Here is a 27,729-nt window from a genome sequence, read left to right as displayed (position 1 = left end):
AAGGATTAATCATTAATGAGATGATGAATCCAAATATTTAATGCTTAGATAGAGCCTCCTGTGGGCTGAATGACCTTTTAAAAAGGCAGTCAAGCTTGGTGACCAGACTTCATCATGGTGGTCCGTGGATTTCTCATACAGGAGGGATTATTGTTAGCCTACTTCCTCTTTTTCTCTGTATATGGACAAACAGGACTGTGAGTAATCCTAAAAAGATGTCTGCTGGTGCAACATGTAGCAGCCTGCTCTGTGACATATTTTAATATTTATATGTTGTTATTTTGTATATATGGCTTTTTTGATTACATAGTGCACACACACTCACACACAAACACACACACACACACACACACACACGTTTTGTTTGGTTTCCTTTTTTTCTTTTTTTTTCTATTGAAAGTTAAACTTTCAATCTTTATTTAAAGTTTTTAAATTTGAATATATTGTCAGATGCTGGGCAAGAGGAGTCTTGTGAAAAACATTCGATACCATGACAGCTTTCTACTTATTTCCAAAGCCAGAAACCGATTTAAAAATAACATCAGGTTTGGATTGGCCTGTGCGGCAACCTCACCTATGTTTGGTTATTTCTTTTTTCAAGTAAGCACACTCAGGTTTAGGCTTTATAGGTTTATGATGTGATTTTGTCGGTATTTTGGTTAGTGTAGTGGTTAACACCTCTGCCTACTATGCTGTAGACTGGGGTTCAATCCCCGACCAGGGCAAGCACCCTACACTATACCAATAAGGGTCCTTGGGCAAGACTCCTAACACCGCCTTGGCCTACCTGTGTAAAAATGATCAAATTGTAAGTCGCTCTGGATAAGAGCGTCAGCCAAACGCCATAAATGTAAATGGTAGTTTCTTAAAAACCTGACTTGTGATAAACGTTGTTGAATTGACATTTGATTAATTTAGGTGGAGAGTTTCACATTAGAATAGAATGACTAAACTGTTCCTGAGTAAATGTAGCTATGTTTAATGTTATTGGGCCACAATACCCGTTCTTTATTTCTAAAGTGTAGTTATTAAAATGTAGTTATTAAAAAACATTTTCTGCACTGGTCTACACCTAAAATCAGCTGAATGCTTGTGGATTAAGCATAACCAGATTAAGTTTACAAATACTGAAATGAGTTGGACCAGTTCATCTGGAGGGGGAATTTCAAAATACATTCTTGCCTTGGGCCTCTTATAATCCTGATTATGTAGGTGTTCTATATAGTCTGAGGCACTCAGTCCACAGTTTTGCAATACTATCGATTGCAAGTTTCAGTTGAGCACTCAGTTTTACCCTGATGTTTGTACAGTTGTGTCTTTTAATGTTTCACTTTAAATGTCTTTTTATATTAATTTATTTTAATTAGTGCTTTTTGTCTTTAGGCATTTCATGGTGACGTTTCCTGCAGTGATAGAGTCTGGATCTGAGGCTACACTGTGTACAAGTCTTCTGAAGCCTAATGAGACTCTGCAACTGACCGTTTATCTGGTTCATGACAACCAGAACAGAACACTTCTACAGGAGAGAGTGAAGGAAGAATTTCACCGCTGCTCTAAGTTTAAGGTCAGAAAACTTTTTTTTTACTTTTAGGTGTTATCAGTGTTTGATATGTCTGAAAATGGAAAATAGCTCAACATGTAATCTGATTTCTACAGGCTCCACAGGTTAAAGGTCAGTCAGTTCAGCAGATCAGAGTAGAAGTCAAAGGTGAAAGTTTTGAGATGACGGAGAAAAGAAAAGTTATGTTTAAATCCTACAACCCACTGACATTCATTCAGACTGATAAACCAATCTACAACCCCGGCCAAACAGGTACTCCAACATTTCTGCAATATGTCTCACCACTTTCAGAACATGATTGGTAAAAGAACACTGGTAAAAGAATATTATAACATTTTTCGATGTAAGCTCTTTCTGTTATAGCTGTATCACATTTTATGGTTATCATTTTGAAGAGTTTCCTCTTAAAAGAACACAGAACTTGCAGTTGAGTTGAAACTCATTTGGGCAGTTGATGACTTTTGTGAATGACCATTTGAAAATGTGAATATTTCAGAAGGGAACAGGGTAGCCTTCCCAGCCTGCAGGGAGGGGTGTATGTTTTCTGGAACTAAAAATATGTAATTTTTTGTCATTTTTAGTTTATTTGCATTCTGTAGAATCATGCTTGTTTTTTAAACTCTATAAATGTTACAGTACTACTCTTGTTTCAGTGTTAAGTTCAGGATGCAAACAAAAGGTTTGAATTCTTCAAATGTTAAGTGGAAAAAAGGCCAGTAAAGAATTGTTTTAATGTGTGGTAACTAGGTAGATATAGCTCAGTAAGCTCTCTTATTGGTTGTAACTTTAAGAGCTGGAGAGAGGACCTAACATGTTATATTAACCATCAGCATAGTTGTGACAGAGGAATCAACCAATCATGTTTAATGACCAGATATACAGTAGGCAGGACCAGTTTTGTGAAGAAGAAATGTAAAGCTGGGCCTCTTGGAGGTCTTAGATATGTGACAGTGAAAACAACCAGCAGCCTAATCAGTTGGTTGTTGGAAATGGAAAACAGTAGAAGCTCTGTACCAGAGCTCCTTATTGAAATATTCAATGTTAATGGCCCCAAAGTAAATATGCTAATTTGCAAGTAAAATATGTCTTTGCCAAAATACTTATATATATATATATGTATATATGGCATGGAGTGAGAAGGCGGACGCATACACTGAGATAAGCGAGTTTTATTTTGGGCAAATCCAGGGTCAGTGAGCCAATACGATGAGAATGAGGTGCAGACAAGACAAAACCACAAAACAAACAGCACAAACTACACACAATCAAACAAACAGTGAGGAAAATAAGTACACTGCTCAAAAAAATAAAGGGAACACTCAAATAACACATCCTAGATCTGAATGAATGAAAAAACACACGACAGGCTGATCCAACTTTGATGTGATGTCCTTAAAACAAGTCAAAATGAGGCATGCTCCTGATGAGGTGGTGGATGGTCTCCTGAGGGATCTCCCCCCAGACCTGGACTAAAGCATCCGCCAACTCCTGGACAGTCTGTGGTGCAACGTGCCGTTAGTGGATGGAGCGAGACATGATGTCCCAGATGTGCTCAATCATATTCAGGTCTGGGGCCAGTCAATAGCTTCAACGCCTTCATCTTGCAGGAAATGCTGACACACTCCAGCCACATGAGGTCTAGCATTGTCCTGCATTAGGAGGAACCCAGGGCCAACCGCACCAGCATATGGTCTCACAAGGGGATCTCATCTCGGTACCTAATGGCAGTCAGGCTACCTCTGGCGAGCACATGGAGGGCTTTGCGGCCGTCCAAAGAAATGCCACCCCACACCATTACTGACCCACTGCCAAACCAGTCATGCTGAAGGATGTTGCAGGCAGCAGATCGCTCTCCACGGCGTCTCCAGACTCTGTCACATCTGTCACGTGCTCAGTGTGAACCTGCTTTCCTCTGTGAATCTTCATCTACAAAATCTCGTAATACATGGCCCTGGTCATCCTCTCCTTAATACAGTGCAGTCATCCTGTCCCATGTGCAGAAAAACACCCCAAAGCATGATGCTTCCACCCCCATGCTTCACAGTAGGGATGGTGTTTTTGCAATGGTACTCATCATTCTTTGTCCTCCAAACACGGCGAGTGGAATTAAGACCAAAAAGTTCTATTTTGGTCTGATCTGACCACTGAACTTTCTCCAATGACTCCTGTGGATCATCTAAATGGTCAAGGGCAAATTTAAGACGGGCCTGGACGTGTGCTGATTTAAGCAGGGGAACCTTCCATGCCATGCATGACTTTAAACTATGACGTCTTAGTGTATTACCCACAGTGACCTTGGAAACAGTGGTGCCAGCTCTCTTCAGGTCATTGACCAGCTCCTTCCATGTAGTTCTGGGCTGATTCCTCACCTTTCTTAGGATCATTTATACACCACGAGGTGAGATCTTGCATGGAGCCCCAGTCCGAGGGAGACTGACAGTCATGTTTAGCTTCTTTCATTTTCCAATAATTGCTCCAACAATTGATCTTTTTTCACCAAGCTGCTTGGGAATTGCCCCGTAGCCATTTCCAGCCTTGTGGAGGTCTACAATTTTGTCTCTGGTGTCTTTGGACAGCTCTTTGGTCTTAGCCATGTTAGTAGTTGGAGTCTTACTGATTGTGTGGGGTGGACAGGTGTCTTTATGCAGCTAACGACCTCAAACAGGTGCTTCTAATTTAGAATAATAAGTGGATTGGAGGTGGACTTTTTAGAGGCAGACTAACAGGTCTTTGAGGGCCAGAATTTTTGCTGATTGACAGGTGTTCACATATTTATTTGCAGTAGTAACACACAAATAAATTATTTTAAAAATCATACATTGTGATTTCCGGATTTTTTTTTAGATTATGTCTCTCACAGTGGACATGCACCTAAGATGAAAATTTCAGACCCGTCCATGATTTCTAAGTGGGAGAACTTGCAAAGTCGCAGGGTGTTCAAATACTTATTTTCCTCACTGTACATCCAAACAAAGACCAACAAAAAAACTCAGGAAAACACATGGCTTAAATACCAACAGGGATAACCAGGCGCAGTTGGAAAACACAGGTGGGACCAATCAGGGGGCCAGACTGGGAAGAAATTGAAACAAAAGCGCATGAGGAGACTGAGAGGGGCCAATTGTGACAGATCCCCCCACCAAGGCACGCAGCACTGAAGCGTGCCAAAACAAAAAAACAAAACAGACACCAAGGACCAAAAAACGAGCAGAACTAAACAAGGACAGAACACGGAACAGAAGGAACAGAAGACGGAACAGGCACAGGAAACAGGGCAGACACAGGAACAGGCACAGGGGCAGACACAGGAAATGGAACAGGACCAGAAGGTACAACAACAGTAACAGGAGTAGGAACAGGCACAAAAGCAGGAACCGAAGCAAAAATGCGAACAGAAGCAGTAACACAAACCGGAACAGAAGCAGGAACAGGCATAGAAGCAGAAACAGGCACAGAAGCAGGTACATGAGAACGCGGAACAGAAGACAAGGGCACAGACACAGAAACAGGAGACATAGGAACAGAAGAAACAGCAACACGAGGAGGCAGAAAAATGACGCAGAACAAGAGATGACTGGAGGCACAACAGGATGAGGGAAATAACGTAAAACAGACCACACAAATGAGAGGGGAACAGGAGCCAAAACTGACACAGGCACAGAGACGGACACACAGACAGACACTGGGATAGAAACATAAGGAGAGACAAGAGCCACAACAGGAATGGGAACAGGCACAAACACGAACAGTTGAAGGGAACAAGACAATACCAGGAACAGAGGAGGGCAAAGATGAAGGAACAGAAAAACAGGGGACACAGAAGCAGACACAGGCAGAACAGGAGGCCCATGGGGAACAGACGCAGGAGAAACAGGAGGCCCACGGGGAGCAGACACAGGAGGAACAACGTCCACGGTGGCAGGTGGGTCCAGAGGTGCGGCAACTGGTGGCGGGTCCAGAGGCTTGGGCTCGCCGTGGGTAGCGGCCACGGGATCAGGACCTCGGGCAGCAGACTGCTGCACCAACCTGGAGGAACAGGCAGACCCAGGACCCTCTTGGCTGCTCCCAAGGCTCACTCAAGCTATAGCCAGCTCACAGTGGCGCTTGAGAACGAGCCAAGTACCATATAAAGGGTTAACTGACTGTTCCTTCCTTCTCACCTTGACTTGCGATGCAGGTTCCTCCTCCCTGCAGCGTTGCTCAAGCCAGGTGGACCCAAGGCGCTTACCTGAGCTCTTGTCATCCAAACCTAAGATGGGATGGTCCTTCACCTTTCAGTGGGCCTAGCTCCCATATATTTTCTCCACTGGACTATATAATGTGAATTTACCCTTCGTTCACATCAGCAGTGATGCAACGGTACAAAGTGGCTGGAATTTATTCACCTTCAGTGAGAGCTCACAGTTTCTATTGTGAATGAATGCTGGTTCCTGTAAGAGAAATAATGCCAACTAGCAGTAAGCTGGAGTTCAGAGACACTGACAAGCGGTGAGTGATAGGCCCTTTCGTACAAGAGAAGGAAGTGTGCAAATGCCCACTTAAACAAATTTCATTACTGCCTTACAGATAATATTAACCTCAGAAATACTGGCCTTCATGTCACTTGAACTTAGCATGGAAAGTGCCCGCCTTTATCTTTGTCTTTATCTTTGTACCAAGTTGAAATTTGAGTGTATTTAGAATTGTTGGGGAGCATCAAACACACAACAATGTGTTAGGCTGGGCCTACACTACATTATTGTTTGCCCAATTTTAAGCCCAGTTTGCCCCTTGCAACAAATTTTCGCAATCTGATTTGCAAGTGATTTTCCATGTTGGGAGCTCAATTGAAAGCAACTGACAGCACAGATGACCTCAGTGAGTGATTTAGACAGTAGTCAATCAGAGAGCTAGAAGAGTGGAGAAACAGGCAAAGAGACAAGTTTGAACAGCAGAGCACGGAGACAGAGCAGCCATGTAATGTACACCAGCCTTAGTCCAAGCTGAATAAAGAACATAAATGCTTTACAGAATAATAATAAGCTGTCAGGGTACGATAACGTTAGCTAATGCTACAGAGTAATAAAACAATTAATTGGTGAAAATAACTATAACCAAAATGAGCCATGGAGATGTTGGAGATGTTTAATCAGCATGTTAACACTAAACTATTTGGCAAATAACTAAACAGCAGAAAAAAATGTGGAAATGTGAAAACGGCCTATTTAAGCCATGAGGAGAAAAGGTATGACTGCAGTATTAAACTCTAACAATTGAATCAACTTGTTTTTCCTGACTTTTGAACACTGGGAAAACACAATAAAGACCAACGAGGTCAGAATCACCCTCCATAATGCTTTCTGGTATGCATGCTCAATCAGGAGAGTTTGCAAAAATCCCTCCCACACCACCAGACTAATACCATATTACCACAAATTCTTCCCTCCAGCATGCTAGCCTCATCTCTGGAAAAGATAATTGTACATATACTTACAGAGAGCTTTCTTTAAGGAGTAAACTGCCAAATTGTTTTTACTGTTAGTGTATTTAATGTTATCAGACTTACCAGAAGTACAGGCCGAAACATTGAAATGATTGTTTTTAGCAACTGATTATTTTACAGATGCAGCAGAACTAAGGGCTGGAACTGGGCAGTGCTCCAACCCAGAGATACCCAGAGAGTCCAAGTTTAAAAACGCTGGAGTATTCCTTTAATGGAAACATGTTTGTTACTCAATGTGCAGCTTAAAATCTCATATTTATTTACCATTCACAGTGAATTTCAGAGTTGTCACTCTGGATGCTGATTTTGTACAACTTGAACAAGTGGTAAGGGAAGAAATTTTGTGACCTTTAACTAAATCAAACAATGAATTTAGAAAGAATGATGTGTGTTTATGTATTTCCATTTAATTGCTCAAAAGCATCATACAATGCATTCATAAGCACTTTAGTAAAGTTTTACTCACTCTTTTGTTTAATGATTTTATATTTTGTTCTTCAAAAGCACAAAAAACTCATGCTTGGTCTTACTCTCCTTTATAGTACAGCATACTGACTCTTGAGGTAAGATGGATCCACACATTGTATTACAAATTTCCTAACCCCTGTTCAGTGCTGCCTTCATACCGTCATCGTAGTTAAATAAACTACATCTTTTATGGAACCAAACAGGATAATAAAGGTAACAGGATCGGTCAGTGGAAAAATGTGTCCTCACAAGGTCTGATAGTGCAGCTTTCACACAAGCTGAATCCTGAGGCTCCTGAGGGCCAGTATATACTGAAGGCTAACATTGGGGATAGGTCAATCACACATCAGTTTAAAGTGAAGAAGTATGGTAAGTGACAGCCTTACATTCGTTTTTCTACTGATAATGAAGTAACCTGGGCAATTGTTTGCAATGCTAATTCAATTTGGACTTTTAGTTTTACCCAGGTTTGAGATTACACTGAAAGTACCTGAAGAACAGAGTGTTGGTGAGGAGGAACTGAAGATCGAGGTTTGTGCAAAGTGAGTGATGGTTTCAAGACTGAATCACAAACATAAAACAGAAACTGAAATAACTGCACTTTATTTTAGTCTCTTATTTTATTTGGTGATCAGTTTTAGTGTCCTAAACCTTTTACAGTATCACACCAAATGGTTATAAATACGCTGCTTGATACCTTGAGGCGTTGTTTTATGACAATTTTATGAGAAGGTTTTGTGACATCACCACCACTATAAAGAAATTTGAGTCTGTGTGTTTCTCAGCAATTAACTATTTCACATCAAGACACTCTGAATGACTTTGTTTACATCTCAATGATTGAATTATACAAAATTTTTGAAAATTGTGTGAATTTCCCCTTTAATTATAAGAGATTGCTGCTACATCACTAATGTACGCCTAATACAGGGGTCAGCAACATGTCACTCTTTTACTGGCCTGTGGTGGCAGGATTAGACTTAAAGTAAAATAAGTAAAAGTAAAATAAAGTAAAATGAAGCTCTGCGGATCATTCTAGCACAGTTTTAACAATAAATGATTTTAAACACTGGAGTTAATGCTAATTCACCAACCTTTAACCTTGAAAATTGGCACACAGACTGTTGGTCACATAGCAACGCAGACAGAAATCATGCCTAAATCACAGCTAATGAAAAGACAAAGAACAAGATTTAAGATGAACGTAGATCATTTGGAGACTAATGGGCTTGCATTTATAAGTAATCTAGCTGGTTTCCTGATGTGTCTACACTGCAGAGAAAAACTGTCAAACTGTCTTGTTTGAATTTTAATGTTCCACCATAAATTGTGCAGCAGTTACATTCTGCCACCTCAGGCGCCATTTAAGTTGGAACAGGAAAATTCGAACAAGAAGCTGGTGAATGAGAAGCTTTGTATAAAAACGAATGTTAAGATACGTTTTACAAGAAACTATTCCACTTTTGAGGAAAAGTTTCTGCCAGAGAAAAGTGACTATAACTGAGCTGAAGCTTAAAGCACAGCAAAGTCTGCTCTTTTTAGTACAATTTTTACCCACCCCTGACCTAGTAGTATGTCATAGTGTGAGAGATACTATGAAAGTTTAGGGAATAAAGACATTCACATAAGCCACCCGAGCTTGATCAGATTAGACACCAACACTAACAAAATGCAAACTTAGACATAACCCAAACACAAACCCCAACAAAGAACAAAGAACAGGACAAAAGAAGCCTGCCTTATGCTCAGTAGCCCAAAGAAACAAACAAACAAAAAAATGCTGCTTTTGATAATTGATAATAATAATAATAATAAGAAGAAGAAGAAGAAGAAGAAGATGAAGCAAGTAAACTGGCTGAGCATTGATAAAGATGTTTTGCTGCTGGTTGAGAATCTGAATGATCCCTTCCATGATGGCCTAACTTCAGTAGATGTTGATTGCATACCTTGTTTTAGAAAATTATATATATATATATATATATATATATATATATATATATATATATATATATATATATATATATATATATATATATATATATATATATATATATATTAGGAAATATATTACTGAATTATATACTTTACAAAATACATTATAAATAATAAATTATACATAGTTAAAGAGCAGCTCCTGGTTTGACCAATCAGTGCTTCAGTAAATTGAGCTCATGATGTCATTGATGATATTAACAAGTCTCTGTGGCGGCTGTGAAGGTGTCAAGGAAAAATATGGACCCAAGAAATTCTTGTTACTTTTTGTTGTTTAATGTTTATTTGAATTATGAATATTATGACTTTATTCTAATGTATATTGTGATAAACTAACTGATGAGGTAAATTGTTTAAAAATTTGCTTAGATGCCTAATAATAATAATATACATGTATATATACACTCATCGGCCACTTGATTATGTACACCTGTTCAGTTGCTTGTTAATACAAATAACTAGTCAGCCAATCACACGTGGCGTAGTTGTTGGTGCCAGACGGGCTGGTCTGAGCATTTCAGAAACTGCTGATCTACTGGGATTTTCACGCACAACCATCTCTAGGGTTTACAGAGAACGGTACGACAGAGAGAAAATGTCCAGTGAGTGGCAGTTGGGTGAGCGAAAATGCCTTGATGATGTGAGAGGTCAGAGGAGAATGGGCAGACTGGTTTGAGATGATAGAAAGGCAGTTTGGGGTCTCAGTCTTTTTCTCTCTGACTAAGACCAGACACTTCTGGCCTTGGTCTTGACTCAGACTTGATTCAGTTTAGCATCCAAAGATTGGCTCATGTTAGAATTTGGCCAGATAACAGAATTAAATAAAATTAAGATTAAAGTCAGAACCTGAATGTCTGTCACAGTTTGGATACCACTGCTTTAAATTATTGAAGTATGATTTTCAAACAACAATGTACACTGTGTATACAAATAAGTATATATGTGTATGGGTGTGATAAGATAAGTACTGTACTGTATATATTCTCTCTGCCTGTATATTTTTGAAGGTACACTTACGGACAGCCAGTACCTGGTAAAGCTCTGATGCAAGTTTGCCGGAAATGTAGAGATCATTTTGCTGTGCCAGGTTGCATTTTACTGTGCCAGGTTGAACCTGTAGAGGTGTGTATGTATCTGATACTGTATTAGATGACAGTAGTTTTTCTGACTAATGAGACAGTTCTCACCAGGTTTGTCTCCTGTAGATGAAAGAGAACGGATGTGCCTCTCCTGTATTCAACATGTTGCATTTCATCAGTTCTGAATTTGAACGACATTTGAAAGATTCTCTTGATGTTACTGTTATAGTGACAGAGGAAGGAACAGGTGAGTCTTCACACACACTGTAGAGAAAGTATACCTGAGGGAGAAACGCGCTTATAGCAGATCACTGTAAAGAAACAATGTGCATTTGATTTTTATATATTTAGTAACATTTCTTATGTTTGTTCCAGACATTTCCATGGAAAAATCTGAATCTATAAAGGTCACTTATGTAATTGGTAAAGTTGAGTTTCTTGATTTACCCAAAAACTTTGAACGGGACACACTTTTAGAGGGAAAGGTGCGTGATTTACATACAGTCTTTCATTAGTACCTTCATTTGTGTTTGTGTGGTGCTCTTTTTTTTTTTTGGAATTGACAGTTTGATAACAAATGTTTTTTTCTCACCCCTGCAACCCAGAAGGATAAGCCGCTTAGAAAATGTGTGTGTGTGTGTGTGTCTGTGTGTGTGTGTGTGTGTTTCCCTGATCAACAGATCAGAGTTTCAACCTTCAGTGGAAAACCAATTCCTAACAAGAAGGTTTATCTTCTGGAAGGTCATAGTTGGTCTCCAACACTACTTCAAAATCTCATTACAGATGTTAATGGATTGGCCAGCTTCTCAATTAATACAGCTGATCACTCTAAAACACAGATTTCACTAATGGTATAGTATAATGACCAAATATTTTCTGTGAGTTTCTGTTACACTGTTTTTCACTAAAGGAAATTCCTGTTTTTTTGTGATTTAGGCAAGTGTCTATCCAGACGACCAACACCGTGGACGAAAAAAACCCTTCTTTACATTCAGTGAAGCACAAATAGCACTCCTCCAACCTGCTACACCGTACAGTCCAGTGTACAGTGAATTATCAGTAGAGAGCTTAAAGGAACCGATTCCATGTGGTTCTGAAATGTCCATAAACATTAAGTACTACATTGTTGGAGAAACCACTAAGAATTACAGCACTGATATTATTTACATGGTAAGTATGTACAGTTACTGTAAAGTAAATATTTACATTCCCTCTATCTAGACACCTTTACATGAAGCACAGTTGGCTGTTGTGTGTCATTAAGTTTGGTTCTTTGGTGCAGGTCATGTCTAAAGGAGCCATAGTCCATCATGGATATGAGAAAGTTGAAGTGAAAGAATCCAAAAAGCTCATAGAGGGAAAAGTCTCATTCAGATTGTCTGTTGATGTTGGTCTGGCTCCTGTAGTGCAGATTCTGGTGTACTGTGTGCTGCCTAGTGGGAACATCATCGCTGCTAGCAAGAATTTTAATGTGGAGAAATGCTTCAGAAACAAAGTAACACTGACACACTTAGGACTTTATATCTTTGTTTTTATATTTTACAATGTCATCATTACTGTGGAAAAAGTAATATAAATTTGTTACTATCATGATCTTCAGGTCTCACTGCAGTTCTCTCCCACTGAGGCAGTTCCTGGTGAGGAAAACACTCTCCAGCTCTCAGCTCAGCCTGGTTCACTGTGTGGACTCAGTGCTGTGGATCAGAGTGTGTTCATCATGGAGCCAGGAAAACGCCTGAATGCTGATGAGGTAAAGTTCACATTTCCTGAACATTTATAGTTCTAAACCTTCTGGGATGTATTCTGGGTTGTGTCAGGCACTGTTAGTGTTAGTAAGGAACCAATAAAGACAATGGCCCATATTAATGAAGCTGTTGTAGGACTGTTGATCTAGGATCCTTTCCTGTTAGTAACGTCATAGTAATTAAAAGAGGAATCTGATCTTAAATCAGTACCTCAACTTTGAGAAGTTTCATGAAGACAGGCCATTGTACATATTGGTATCCAGGCATTCAGACTGTGAACTCTTTTTTTCTCATGCCCAATATCCTTTCCGTGACAGCAACATCTGAACCTGCATGCCAGCTGAGAACAGGTTTCAATGGAAAGTCATGAATGCTGCAGGCCAGATAAGATAATGAGAGTGCAATTGAAGTGTACAAGGGACACGAGTAACCTGTTTAAAAATCTAAAATAGGGTCAACAAAATATGGATGGCCACTGGAAGGCATAGGTGTTATGAGTGCTGATAGGTATGACATTTGGCCTAGTCTCTTTAGTGATGTCTGTCTAGCTGTAGTTTCCCCATATCTGCTTGTTAGTTCTTATCCAGTCATTCATGGCCAGAATATCACGTAGTTGGCCAGAAGAGGCCAGGGGAAGAGCAGTAGTTGATGCTTTAAAATACACTGAAGCAGACTTTTTGCCATACACCACCTATGACAACAAATACCTTCAGGTTTGTTGACATTTCTGAAAAGATTCATTTATGAAAATTCATGTTATTGATTCAAGAGCCTGACTTTAACTACTTTGGCCATTTACCAAGGGGTGATACTCTGAGGACCAGTTTGAAAACTAAGCGGCACAGTGGCGCGGTGGGTAGCGCTGTCACCTCACAGCTGGGTTTGATTCTCCGGCCAGGCGACCAGGGTCCTCTCTGTGTGGAGTTTGCATGTTCTCCCCGTGTCTGCGTGGGTTTCCGCCGGGTTCTCCGGTTTCCTCCCACAGTCCAAAGACATGCTGTCAGGCCAATTGGACATGCTACATTGCCCCTAGGTGTGAATGTGTGTGTGAGTGATTGTGTATGTCTGTCTGGGATAGGCTTCAGCACCCCCCCACCCCCCCACCCCCACCCGCAACCCTGAGGGAGAAGCAGCTTAGAGAAAAAAATAATTAAAAATTTAAAACTAGTACATTTTCTACCAAGCTGTCCATTCTGCCACATTAAGTCCTAGCCCCAGTCCATAGATGTCCAGCCCTCTGCTAAGTCCCTGCCAACTCTGTTCTCATGTTTGTGTACTTTTCTGTATCCCTCTTCTTTTCTAGCTCCTAGTGTGCATTTCTTTTTGATATTTGTTTGCACACATTAGGAGTTGCACGTTGAAGAAGGGGGTCCTGTAATGTTTTTCATATCTTTTGTATCAGATTTTCTTGCTATTCTTCTTTGCCTTTGTCCATGTGTATTTTATATTCCATTCTTCACCCTCGCGCCTCCCTAATTCCTGGTGTGCTACTTCCTCCACCTCCACTTTGTTGCTCTTCCATTTCATTGTTATCCACAGGTGGTTCTTATTTCCTTTAAAGATGAATGTTCCCCATTCAGTTCAGTTCTTTTTGAAGCATTGCCTTTGGTTTGAGTTTAGTTTTTTCTCCATTTCTAATTTGCCTGTCTTTTCTAGTTTCCAGTCATTTTTTGTAGTTCTCGTGTTTGTTTCAGTATTGTTTTATTATTACAGTTTGTTTTCTGTTTAGCTTTTCTTGGATTCCACAACCATCTCCTGGGAAATCTTGTACATTACAAAGTTGACCTCCCCCTTTGTGGATATAACAGCTTCAACACTGTGAAGGCTTACTGAAAGACCCTGTGCCCAGTTCCATAAAACACTTTAAGCTGAATTTTACCTTAGATTTATGCTTAAGTATTTCCCCAGGAAATAAGTGCATTGCACAAAATCCCTTAGGTGGTATATAAGTGTGGAGAAGGGCCAGTCCAGTTGAATCAGCAGGTGAAGTAGCTGACGATGCTCACCTGTGCCTTCTTTCTGCCAGCCTACTTATAGTAATCTCTCCCTTCAGTAGGCGGCAGAGCTTCGAGAGAGAAGGAGACCCTGGCAAGGCGCAAGTGGGAGCCAAACGGAAAGAGTCCACGAGACGTTAATCTGACAGGCGGAGAAGCCATTTAAGTTGTGTTTAAAAGAATAAATCTGCTCTCTGCCTTCACACCTGCCCCCGGTGTCTTTCCTCCCCACCTGTTCAAGGGTGACAATAAGAGTTTCCTTAACAATTTCGCTTAATGATAAATTTCCCTTATACACTGAGCAGCCACTTCATTAAACCCACCTCCTTGATTCTGCACTCATTGTCCATTTCATCAGCTCTATTTACCTTAAAGGTGCACTTTGTAGTTCTACGCTTAAACACTCTCCATTGATTTCTCTGCCTTTTTTGTTATTTCCCTTTCTTCCTGCTCTGCAGTAGTCAGGACCCTCACAGGACCACCACAGAACAGGTGGGTCGTGGATAGGGCTGGGCGATAAAACCATAACGATAATTAGTAAGATATAACATTTCCTCGAAAGAGCGATATGAAAATTTATCAAACCTTTCGATTTATTCTCACACATCCATGTTTAGCGACAGCACTGGTGAGTTTTTTACTTCAAGGAAAGCGACACTACTCTGCTGTCGCCAGGAGAGGGCGCACTTCTGAGTTTTTCAACGTGGTACGAAACGTGGAGTTACATTAAATCAAATTTCAAATCAAATCAAATTTATTTATATAGCGCTTTTTACAACTGATGTTGTCACAAAGCAGCTTTACAAAAATGGGAATCACAGCACAGAGAATCAGACAAAACACTGAACATAATATACATTAGCTACATTCCCTGTTTGAGTGGAGTGACTGGCGATCTGTTCTCCTGTGATCAAGTGTGAGTGACAAGATAAGTGGCGTAGCTGTGCTGACCTACAGTGAACTCACTTCTTTCTGTACATCCCAACAAGCTTTAGCAGCATTAAATCCCATCTGCCCCTCTCAACTAAAGTGTTGTTACAGAGCTCAAAAAGCCATATTTTAGTATTAGTGCATTCCCAAGCAATGAAAGTGAAAGAAAGAATTGGGTTCATGTTATTTACAGCCCTGATTTAAACGAAAGTAAACTGAGGAAGCTGTGAGGTATTGGAGAGTAGGAGAACACTATCTTTACAGGCTAGCTGTTTTTAGCGGCTGGCTAACTTGAAGCAGCGCTCCGTATGTTTCATGTTTCTCCGTATGTGTCTGTTTCAGTTTATAGTATCTTTTTCCATAACTGGAGTGAGCAGAGCTCATTTTGCTGCTAGATGGTGTTTGTGGCCTCTGCTATTAGCATTTAAAAGTTCATTGTAGCTTTACATCAGACAAAGCAGAAGTGAGGTCAGGACAAATGTGGAGCCATAGCATGCAGATACTGAGATGTGAAAGACTAACAATTAAGAATTACACTAGTACATTAGCAATGATGTGGAATTTTTTTTTCAAGTTTCGATTCTTTCAGGTAAAACTGACACAAAACTTTTCTCACACATAGTGTAGCTCTATAATGCATTTTTTTCTATATTAATAGGTCTTCAATTTGTTGCCAGTGAAATTAGTATCAGAGTATGTCTCTGAAGTTGAAGAGGAGTGTTATGACTACCAGGGGACAGAGAAACATCCTGCTGACAGTGCCTTAAAGGTAACAGTATCTTCTTGTCACATGTGGTGTAAATGATTGTGTAAATATGTGTGTTACAAATGTTATTTAACTAGTCCTAATCAAGTCTGTTTTTACATCCAGTTTAATGCTCTTTTTAAGACATTTGAATGAAAGTTTCTTAACTAATGCACTTAATTATAACTAATTCATTTGAAAATAAACCAATGCAATTTGAAACTGTCACACACGTCATGTGGCATTCTATACTGAATAGTGACGTTTCATCATCTGACAGAGTGTGGGGATGAACATGGCAACTAACTTGGCTATAAAAGGCACTGGATGTGTAAATCCTTATTACTACGGTACGTCCAGACTTTTTTCAAGTTATTCCTTAATTGTTTCATTAATTGTTTCATTAATGGGCAACATCATAACTATTAAAACATTCTTTATTCATTTTTTTGGGGATTTATAGAAATAAACAAGAACTTTAACCCCTTTAAATCCTTAATTATTATTCAGTAACTACAGGGACTTTAATACAAACTGGTTGAGCTATTCTTAGATGATTTAAGTATGTAATAAAACTTTGGGCCCACCAGTGGGCCATTTAAGGAGTTCAAAAAGAGTGCTGATGGCAAGCCGAAGGAAGGGCGAGAACAGAATTTATTTCTAATGAGCAACAACACTGAAGAAGCAAACAATAAACAGTGAAAGAGACTAAACAGAACAAGAAAAAAAACATAAGAGCAGGCTATAGAATTGAGTATAGAGATAAAGACATAAACAAGTAATAATCACACAAGGCCTGAGGCACATAAAGAAACACAGGGGCTTCTTATACACAGGAGACTAACAAAGCACAGGTGATAAGCATGATTGACAAGGTGGGACTAGGGGGGAGACAGGGTGTAGTGGAGACATAAGATAAGCAGTGACTGGACAGGGAGTAACTGGGATGCAATAAACAATGAGAACTGTTGACAGCTGTGTGATGTATAATCATATATGATGTATGGTCTTTTTCTGCTATTAACTTGAAGATTTAGCATATGAAGATCTGATATCGGCGACCTATTATAGCACATCGGAGGACTATGATTTAGTTGATTTACGGACGGACAGTTCACGGTCCGAGACAGTTCGCAAATTCTTCCCAGAAACTTGGTTATGGCAACTTGTCAAAGTGGGGTTAGTGACTTTACTTCATGGTTACTTTTTTTTGTGTACTTCAATTTAATGTGTTCTTTGATGTGATATAAACTAATTAAGGTTAATTTCTTAATCCAAAAGGATGTAATGTGTGTGTATGTTCCTACTTCAATTCCTCACTCTCTTAACTTTAAAACATGTATTGTAGTTTTCATAGTAGTTTCTGAATAAACACTATGACTAATAACTGAGGAATAAGCATGTATATTGGGGCTAATGTATCTCATGCAGACATATTTTCACTTGGCCTTGATGTTATGCATTGTGTTGCATGGTCATATTTAGTTGTTAAATGATGCTGTGATTATCAGTCCTCAAAAAATGTTACTAGCATATTTATGAAAGATAAAGGTTCCAAAAATGATTTGGAGCAGTAACATAGACGTGATGCCATGGATAGATTTTTAAGGAATTTAATTTTTATTTTTTTCTTTCAAAAACTTAATTTCCTCATTATGTTAGTGATTATATAAGTTCGGTTTCTTAAGGCCTAATTAATGGGAGAGCTTGCTTGGTTATACCTCCCAGATACTCCCAGATAAAAAAAATCCTTACTCAATAATTTGCCAATGGGCATTTTAATAATTTAACCCTTTTGTTTCCAAATAAATTTAAACAATGAAATAAGAGAATTACAATACTTTTATGAACCTTTTATTAACCAAATGAACTAAAATCACAGATTGAATTTAAATTCTTTATACAAAAATCATTATATGATCTTTAAAGGCCTAGACATGGAGGGTCCCCTACAGCCAATTAAAGGCTTTCCCTAGAAACGTAGGTTCAAACTAAGAACTTTTTAGGCAGCTTTTCTCTTAAGAGTGATATCTTGGTGTGAATTTGATTTATAATAAACTTTACAGGTACGGAGTGAATTAAGTATATATAATTATTGACTTATTTTGTTGATTAAAGATGAACAGAGTCAGTGTTGCTTTTCCACAGGGACTCTGGATCAGCACAGGTTCCTGTCACTGTTCCTGACACTATCACCACTTGGGAGACAGATGCTTTCTGTCTGTCCTCTGAAGGTCTGGGAGTGGCTCCTCCTGCTCAGCTTCGTGTCTTCCAGCCCTTCTTCCTGGAGCTCTCGCTGCCGTACTCCATCATCCGAGGAGAGGAGTTTGAGCTGAAGGCCACTGTCTTCAACTATCTCTCCAAGTGCATTATGGTACTGTAAGATCAACATTTTGTGTCTTCACCAGTCTCTCATCACTTCACATCCACAATAAGCTGATCTCCTGTGCTTTATGGACAGGTTAAAGTGACTCCAGCTCCTTCCTCACACTACACTCTGAAAGCCTCCTCTGATGGAAAGTATTCATCCTGTCTGTGTGCCAATGGTAGAAAGACCTTCAAATGGACTCTTGTTCCCTCTGTGCTTGGTGAGTTCTGAACCTCTCGAGTTCAGACATAACCTCACATTTCTGCTGAATTGTTTTTAGTGCTGATAAACTCCTCTCTGCATCTTTTGATGTGTTTTAGGGGTCCTGAATGTGACGGTCAGTGCTGAGGCAGAACAGTCACAGACTGTGTGTGACAATAAGATTGTGAGTGTGCCTGAGAGAGGCCGCATTGACACAGTCACACGAAGCCTGCTCGTACAGGTAGGACTAAAAATTTTGCTTTAGAGATCACAAAATGATGGTTGTTTTTATTCTTGGTAATCATACAATTTTCTTTCATAGGCTGAAGGAACTGAAAAGACCAAGAGCCAAAATTGGTTGCTGTGTCCACAGGGTCAGTGGTAAATCTTTATTACTTGTACCCTTCATATTGATTAGTCAATATTCACGTAGGTGTAGCATGCACAGTTTTCTAAGACCATCTTAACACAGAGGCAATTCTTGAATGGTAGAGCATCACACTGAACTCTCTCTATCAGTTAAGATGGCAAACTGGGACCAATAAAGATGAAGCTGCCTGTTTGTTTCTCAGGAAACAGTGTTTCAGAGGAGCTTGAGCTGGTTGTTCCTGAAGATGTGATAGAGGGATCGGCGCGAGCTTCTGTTTCAGTGCTTGGTAAGACAGAAGATATTGGGAGGAAATGAAAAATGTAGGGATTAGCTTATAGAGGTCTGTTCACAACTCTTTAGGTTGTGCAGTCCCTGCATTACTGAAGTTACCTAAACACTTTCTAACTGTGGCTTTGCTGCAGAAATGCCACAGCTTTTGATAGACTGTGCAGAGCTGAGAAGTTATCCTCTCCACAAGTTAATAAGCATGCAGTTCAGTATCACTGTTTCCATATGGACTCAGCACATAACTCAGTTTCAGCTCAACCCCCCAGCTGAAAACAGAAAGTCAGAGTAATCATGTACTTTCCTCAGTGAGTAATATTTTATTTTTTTACTTAAATGACTATGACTAAGTCATTGTTTTCAGTATGTGAACTCAATGTGGAAAAATTCTGAGAATATAATTTAGATCATTATTTAGACCTAATGAGTTTGCATGCCAATCATAGCACTATAATGTTTTCTTTTTCTCCTGCCTGGGAAACAGGCTTTCATACATAAAGCACACGAGCAAAACAGGTTTATATTTTTCTGGTTTGCCCACTCTCCTCCCCTCCCACACACTTGCAACTTGTGTTGATCTCACTAAGACTTCTGCATATACCCCGCTATCTGTGTTCAGTACCCACGTTCTGAGCCTTTTCTTGTGTTTAGTTTTCAGTGGTTTTTGTCCCCTGCTGCTCTCTATGTTGTGTCTGATTATGGATCTGCATCTTTTCCTGCCCACCTGTATGTTGACCCCTGCCTCCTATGACAATTACCATAGGAATGCCCTTAATAAAGTCACTTTGCACTTGCAACCTGTCTCAGCCCCAATGTCACTACTACAGCACAGCATGAACTGCTGACCTGCTCAATGGTTCAAAGCACATAATACATATTAGGGTTTAATTATTTGGTTTGGGTATGGATTATTTCAGATAGTCAGATTTATTTTGCCAGGTGCAAAAATTACTTTGTCTGAAATGTAAATAATAAAAGTTTACTTAAACTATTCTGTTGTGTTGTTTTGTAGGAGACATACTGGGCCGTGCACTAAAGAATATTGATGGACTGCTGAAGATGCCATATGGCTGTGGAGAACAAAACGTTGCTATTCTTTCTCCCAACATCTACATTCTTCAGTACCTGGAGAACACTGGACAGCTCACTGCAGCCATCCGTGAGAGAGCTACTGGTTTCCTTAAGAGCGGTGAGAGAACTTAGCTTAATGAAAAATGTACTGATGACACTAGCAATCCTGAATAGACCCTGCTGAAGCAACCAAGATAAAATAGATTTTTTTGAGCAGGATATCAGCGGCAACTGAACTACAAGCATGACGATGGTGCATACAGCACATTTGGCAGCGGAGAGGGGAATACATGGTGAGAGCTTCCCAAAGCAAATCAGGATACACTCAGCCATTAGACAAGATACTACGAGTTGTAAATCACTGAGTGCTGCTGGAACCTATTGTACACAGACACTTATCATACATGTACAAATGTATCCCCACTACCAGGTTAACTGCTTTTGTACTGAGGACCTTTGGAAAAGCACAGCGTTACATCTTTATTGATGCACAAAACATTGACAGCGCAAAGAAATGGCTGCTGAGTAAGCAGAGACCGGACGGCTGTTTTATAAGACAAGGAGAACTGTTCAACAACAGAATGAAGGTGAGTTATTAGATACTACAGCACTGAATTCTGAAAATGTTTTTAATGTTATAGTAATGTAATGTTCCAATGTCTTGTAGGGTGGTGTAAATGATGATGTGACCATGACCGCTTACATCACTGCGTCATTGCTTGAACTGGGAAACACTGCCAAGGTGACATCACTGATGATCTAGTATAAATTATAGTCTATATCTGTAGGGAGCTGAAATTCCTAATCGAAGCTCAGCAAAAAGCAACATAATATTAGTTCTTAAGTATTACGTACGATTTCACTGATGTATATAGCTCTTGTCTCACTTGTGTTCATTGCATGGAATTATTGTGATGTGCCGCTGTGTTTGTGTAGTCTAGTTCTGAAGTTTAAGTTTTGTTCTTGTTGCCTCTCAGCTTTGGATTTGTTATTTTCTGTGTCATGAGTCTGAGTTTGAGTCTTAGATTCTTGCTCCCAGTTTCTGAATGTCTTAATTAATCCACTTGCTCCTTCTGTCAAAAACCTCGAATCAAATAAAATGAGCTCACTAATACATCCTGTTGCCTCGGCTGCAGCAGAGTGTTACAGAATGTTATGCCACCAATGGATGATTCGGGAGAAAGTCTTTGTAGGGAGGTGTGAAGAGGGGGAATGGTGCTCCACCTCCAGCTTCTGTTTTCTAGCTGGACCACCATGGCTAATCCCATGCTAATGGCTAATCTAATGACCCATATTCATTCCTGTCGTAATGCTTCATCCAGCAGAACTGTTCCCAAACTTGCTTTGGAAGACAATACCTCACTCTCCTGAGAGCTGAATACTCTCCTTCAGCAAGACTTCCCATAGGAGACTCAGCCACCAGTCAAGGATGCCACAGTCTAAGAGGCCAAATGAGTTCCGGCTCTGGTGGCCTCTGAATCTCCTGTCCCCGTGTCACGTCTCCACTCCACCACAATAGCCAGACCATCTCCGGTCCCTGGTCCTGCTTAACTCATCAGTCATTATATGTATGCGTGTCCATGTTACGTCCAGATTAAGCAGTCAGGCTACACCTACTCTCAGTCCTCTGTCGAGTCGTGTTGTCACCCAGGTTTTGCCCTCTCATCATCTCTCTTACATGTATCATTGCTTCTAGCTGCGTCTTGTTGAGATTCTTTGTGCGTTCTTCAGCAAAAAAAAAAAAAAAAAATACTAATGTTTTTTACTAATGTTTATGCCTGGTTAGACTCCTATAGAGATTATTTGGTCTCGCATTAAACACAAACTAGCTTGGCAATGTTTTTTTTAACTGTTTGTAGCCATCAGTGCTGAGTGAAACACTAATAACTCTTCTTTCTGTAAAAGTCTGTCTGCAATTTTCCTATAAGACTTCAACATTTTAAGAAATCAAACAGAAAAAACTTAGTATAAGTTACTTTAGTTGTTTCGCCCATATCACAACATGGAAAGTGCTTTAGTAAAGGTCCTAAATGACATCCATCTAAACTCCAACTCTGGTTCTGGTGCATTTGGACCTTAGTGCTGCCTTTGACACATTTGACCATAGTATTCTTTTAGATAGACTGGGAAACTGGGTAGGACTCTCTGGAATAAATCTAATTTGGTCCTACATTGGTTTCATATCTGTATGGCAGAGATGACTTATCTGCACTCATCAGCAGCAAATCACAGTGAATTCCCGTGACATTTTAAATCATGTTTTTAATGTCTGTTCTCTTTTACTTTACTTTATAAATGACTGTGCTTTCTTATTTGTGAAGCACTCTGAATGACAGCAGTGTATGAAAGGTACAATATAAATAAACTTGCCTTCTTTAATTTGAGCTAATTTGCTGACTAATGATTCGTTTAATGCTACCAAAAGCTTAATGTTTTGCCATTTAGGGGCTTGGTCCATTTTTTGTTTGTTTGTTTGTTAGTTTTGTTTTGTTTGTTTTTTTTGCACAGGACTGTACTTCCACTGGTTTCCTCAAACCAATTCATGTAGACTCTGCTGTCTTTCAGCGTTAAGTAAGCAAGCAGTGGCAGAGTGTAGTTATGTAGTGTAGATATTTCACACGTTGAACTCATTAAATACGTGTTGAATTGATAAGAACATTGATAATCTCTAAGAATGCCATGTTATGATTACACAGGTGAAGCTGTGATTTGCATGCAGTCTTAAAGCAGGGGCCCCTGGGGAATATATCATGAAGTTTTTAGGAGTGGACTTTTTAGGACTTAAGCCTTAATTGTCACTATATTTTTCTACCCCTGTTTCATATTTTTTATAGGATCCTGTTGTGAGTAAAGGGTTATCATGTTTAAAGGCCTCTACTGGTGACCTAACAAACACCTATGCCACTGCACTGCTGGCCTACACTTTCAGCCTGGCTGGACAGCATGATGCTCGGGAGCAGCTGCTGAAGAAGTTGGACAGTGTTGCCATTTCAGGAGGTGTGGAATGATGGAACGGTTACATCATGAACCTTTAACCTTACAAGCTGGGCTGTATTTGTGTCATGCAGTGTTGTTTATCATTTCTTATAGTACTTAAACAATGTAATTGGTCTTTTTTATCTCTTCAATTACAGATGATCGCCTTCACTGGTCTCAGTCAGCATCAGATGACTCTGACTCCTTGTCAGTGGAGATCAGCTCCTATGTTCTTCTAGCTGTTCTCACTACAGCTGAAGTCACTGCTGCTGATTTGGGCTATGCTAACAGGATTGTCAGCTGGCTGGTGAGGCAACAGAATCCCTATGGAGGCTACTCCTCCACCCAGGTACACCAATTTTAGTTCTTCTCATGTCTTCAGTGTTGCCATTTGCATGTGTAATTCTTTATTTTTGTGCATTTGATTTAGGACACGGTGGTGGCCCTCCAGGCTCTGGCTCTGTATTCCACCAAAGTGTTCAGCTCTGATGGCTCCAGCACAGTAACTGTGCAGTCAGCAGATAAAGAGAGTCATCACTTTGATGTGAACCAGGACAATAAGTTACTGTACCAGGAGAGACCACTACAGGACATTCCTGGCAAATACAACGTTTCAGTGAAGGGCTCCGCCTGTGTGTCTGTTCAGGTCAGTGTGTATAGCTCTGTCTGCTCCAACAGACTATCTCGCTAAAGTACCATTTGGTGAGTAGTATTCATGTTGCTGCATTCCTGTCATTCAGTATGACTGTCTGAGATACTGTGAAGCTCAGTGAATGTTTTATACAGACAAAGTCACACAGTGACCAGATGTTACTAGTGATAGATAGCATTTGCAAAGCATACAGAAAGTGTCCTGCCACCATATTGTTTACATGCTGTCTACTGGGCATCTGCTCAGCATTATCTATGGCTTGAACAACGTATCAGTTTGATTGAAGATACTGACTGATACAGAAGTGATAAGTTGTCTGTGACTGCTGATTTTTCCTTATCGCCAGCCACGCATACATGGCAATTACATGGGGACAGGGGGGTCCTGGCATTCCCTTCCTGGGATAAAACACAGTCCCTCTCAAAATGTTATTCTAACATTGTATTGTATCGCTAAATTTTTGGACAAATTTTCAACACCAAAGTACTTTATCATTTGTAGATGGGAACAGTAATATTTCTGCAGTTTTTAAGATGAACTTACCCTGCAGTTCAGTTTCTTTTCTTACCACATGTGAAATTGCTTACCTAATTTTGAAGACTTAATCCATAAAAAGACATAATTACAACAAACACTATGTTAAAATATGAAGTACGTTTCTGGTGGGCTTCATAGCGTCCTGGACTTTTACACATTGACAGCAAAACTTTAGAAATCTGCTTCTTTGGAAAAAAGTAATGTAATTAGGCATTTATCAGCTTTAGTTCAGTTAATGAGTATGGCCTCACACTTACTATTGTAAATAACCTGCATGCTTTATGTCTGTGTGTGGCTACTGGACTGATAAGGAACACTGCTAAAATGGTTATTTTTATTACTATTCATTCATTTTTAATTATTGGTGTTAGCTTCAGGAGCTGCTCTTGAGAAGTGTTTCTGTTTCTTGCAATGACATGAAATATCTGCCCACGCACCCATGATATCTCCCCATATCTCTAACTACAACATAAATATTACATCAGCAGACAGTGCAGGAGTTGAAAACCAATACATTTACACAATTTTCTCGATACATTTACACAGTTTTCACATCAGCACTTTCTATCATCAGGGGTGTCCAATTCTATCCACTGAGGGCTGCTGTGGCTGCAGGTTTTCATTCCAAACAAGCAGGAGCACATCTGATTCCACTAGTTGGATCAGTGAATCAGCCATCAAACAAATGATCAAGTTTGGTCTTGCTTTGCTGCAGCCACACCTTTGCAGATAAAACTGGACACCCCTATCATGGTTCAAATTGACTTGCTATCATGATTTCTAATACTGTTTTGATTTTTTTTGCCCTTTTTATTTTGTCAGCACAAATTGGTGCATAAACAACAACGAAAGCAAGCTTCTCAAGCCTCAATTTGACATGTGACACACCTTTCACATCTATTTCTGTGAAGCAGAATTTTGTACTGAGATTACTTTATTATCTCTCCAAATATTGTTCTTATTAAGTTAAGTGATACTTTTTTGATCCCACAAATGGGATTAAAAACCACCTCCGCATTCAACCCATCCGTGAAGTGAAACACCACATACACACTAGTGAGCACACACACACTAGGGGGCAGTGAGCACACTTGCCCGGAGCGGTGGGCAGCCCTATCCACGGCGCCTGGGGAGCAATTGGGGGTTAAGTGTCTTGCTCAAGGACACCTCAGTCATGGACTGTCGGCCCTGGGGATCGAACCGGCAACCTTCCGGTCACAGGGCCAGATCCCTAACCTCCAGCCCACGACTGCCCTCCAATGTTTGTTAGTTCCCTGACCGGGAATCGAACCCGGGCCGTGGCAGCGCCGAATCCTAACCACTAGACCACCAGGGAGTGGTGGTATTATTACCAGGGAGTAGTGACCATTATTAACCATTACATCGATAAACAGTAGGTTATAAATGATAAACAGGAGAAGTGTGAGCAGTGTAGTAATACTGAGGTTTTGAAAGTTGTGTAGTGTCCACTATGTGCAATAAAATCTTTTTTTTTTTTTTTTTGTAAGCTGTTTCTGTGATTCGTTCTGTTTTATCCTCACTTGCAGGTGGCTCTTTTCTACAATATCCCCACCCCTACTGGACCCAGTACATTAAGTATCAAGGCTACAACTGAAGGCGATTGTACAAAACCATTTGGACAAACTCTGTCCATCAACTTCATAGTCACGTAAGATTGTATCAATCTATTAACCAATCTATTATGGGGAAACTATAAAATCATTACTGTATGTACTTTTTATTGCCATACAGCTGCAAGCTGTCCACAAGGTGGCTCAACTGATTGTTAATGGAACTGTAATAGTATGTGGTATCTGTCCTGATGATTGTGATGTACATGTGAATTTTATTGATTAATGATTAAATTAAGAGTCTAACTTGTTTTTTTTTTTCCCAGATATAATGGAGCATTGCAAAGGACTAACATGGTCATAGTGGATGCTAAAGTCTTATCAGGGTTCACAGCAGACCCCAGTCATGTAAGTAATATTCATTTTTCTAACACATGCAAGTCATTTTGTTTTTATACAATGTTAGGATGTCAGGTCTTATGTCTCATACATGCAACTTATTATGGTTATCACATTGTTTCTTTAGCTGAAAAACAGTCCGCTTGTGGAAAGGGTTGATTCGCAAGATGACCATGTTATCATATATATAAAAGAGGTGAGAAAAAAACACAGTAACATACGTCATACAAGGGTGAGAATGCAGGTGCTTTGAGCTACAAAGATGGGGTTTCATGTGTAGTTGAATTCAAAATTGTGTCACGACACATTTCATAATATAAAGCATGTGCTGCTTTCTGAGCGTTACAGCAAGGGGGGGCTATAGCGAGAGTGATCTGTCCAAGTGACCTTGTAACACCATGCTTTCTCAACTGCCACAGCAAACAAGCAGTTGAGTCTCCTACAAAGATGGCTTACATAAATGTAAAACACTATATTATCACCTTCCCATTCAAACAGAAGTAAACAGTTTACTCTCTTCAACTTCAGCACTTTTAACTCCATCTTTCATCTGTTCTATTTCACCCTCTTCAGTACTGAGTGTTTGAACTGGCACAGTAACATAAGAGCACAGTGGGTTTGTACAGAAGGATTTGGAATTTATTGACCGTCATTTGCATTTGTGTACTTGTGTTGAGTATATTATGGCCTAACCCTATAAGGCGTCTGTATGTCCACTCTTCAATTCCTCACTCTCATAACTTACAGAAATTATACAATAGTTACATAGTAGTTACAGTGTAATTAGACAGTAGTTACAGGTCTTACGTCTTAATAACTAAATAAAAGCTTTAAGAGTTTGAATATATGAATCATGTTTCAGAATGGCAGATCTCAAAAAAAGTTTTTAAAATACCAAGGCTTATTTCTACAGCATTTCAATGCAGAGTTTGGTGTTTGTGTGTAAAACAGGTGCCAAAGAATTCTCCTATGAATTATCAGCTACATATTAAACAGGTGCTTCCAGTCAAGAACCTCAAACCAGCTGTGATCAAAGTCTATGATTACTACCAAACAAGTAAGATTTCCCTAGGCTACATGATTCTTACACTATGACTGTGATTGTATTGCTTTCATTTATTGATTCAACGCCTCTTTCATTCAGGTGACCAGTCTGGGGCAGAGTACTCCGCCCTCTGTGTGTGAGCACTCACTGTGGAGCCTCACAGTATGAGACATGGAAACACTTTCTGTATACTAATGTTAGTTCCTTTACTCAAGCAGAATGCGTCCTTCTGGTTAAATAAATTAGATCTTCAAGCAA

General features: G+C 39.8%; 1 protein-coding gene across 1 annotated transcript; it reads left to right on the top strand.

Annotated features, from left to right (window-relative positions):
- On the top strand, nt 1-27,729 carry LOC108411101 (alpha-2-macroglobulin-like). The gene is made up of 34 exons (XM_017682488.2): nt 1-197; nt 1,384-1,564; nt 1,657-1,813; nt 7,317-7,369; nt 7,586-7,606; nt 7,715-7,880; nt 7,969-8,053; nt 10,511-10,625; nt 10,709-10,829; nt 10,958-11,067; nt 11,263-11,433; nt 11,519-11,752; nt 11,865-12,077; nt 12,183-12,332; nt 15,910-16,020; nt 16,277-16,346; nt 17,028-17,175; nt 18,145-18,370; nt 18,458-18,584; nt 18,685-18,806; nt 18,888-18,939; nt 19,138-19,221; nt 20,233-20,409; nt 20,509-20,584; nt 20,722-20,878; nt 20,959-21,033; nt 23,126-23,288; nt 23,426-23,616; nt 23,698-23,913; nt 26,004-26,125; nt 26,354-26,435; nt 26,554-26,622; nt 27,378-27,483; nt 27,571-27,729. Exons 1-34 carry the CDS (start codon nt 115-117, stop codon nt 27,609-27,611), a joined length of 4,275 nt encoding a protein of 1,424 aa, XP_017537977.1. The 5' UTR covers nt 1-114; the 3' UTR covers nt 27,612-27,729.

The sequence above is a fragment of the Pygocentrus nattereri genome, chromosome 17 (genome assembly GCF_015220715.1).
Source record: "Pygocentrus nattereri isolate fPygNat1 chromosome 17, fPygNat1.pri, whole genome shotgun sequence".
Lineage (NCBI taxonomy): Eukaryota > Metazoa > Chordata > Actinopteri > Characiformes > Serrasalmidae > Pygocentrus > Pygocentrus nattereri.
The sequence above is the reverse complement of the archived record's forward strand: the minus strand, read 5'-3'. Positions and strand labels throughout refer to the sequence as shown.

What these genes read in the sequence shown, in the direction of transcription:
- LOC108411101 (XM_017682488.2), top strand. Translation starts at nt 115, where the DNA reads ATGGTGGTCCGTGGATTTCTCATACAGGAGGGATTATTGTTAGCCTAC. An exon ending in AACGCCTGAATGCTGATGAG is followed by an intron (nt 12,333 to 15,909) that starts GTAAAGTTCACA and finishes CTATATTAATAG; the next exon opens with GTCTTCAATTTGTTGCCAGT. An exon ending in CTATGATTACTACCAAACAA is followed by an intron (nt 27,484 to 27,570) that starts GTAAGATTTCCC and finishes TCTTTCATTCAG; the next exon opens with GTGACCAGTCTGGGGCAGAG.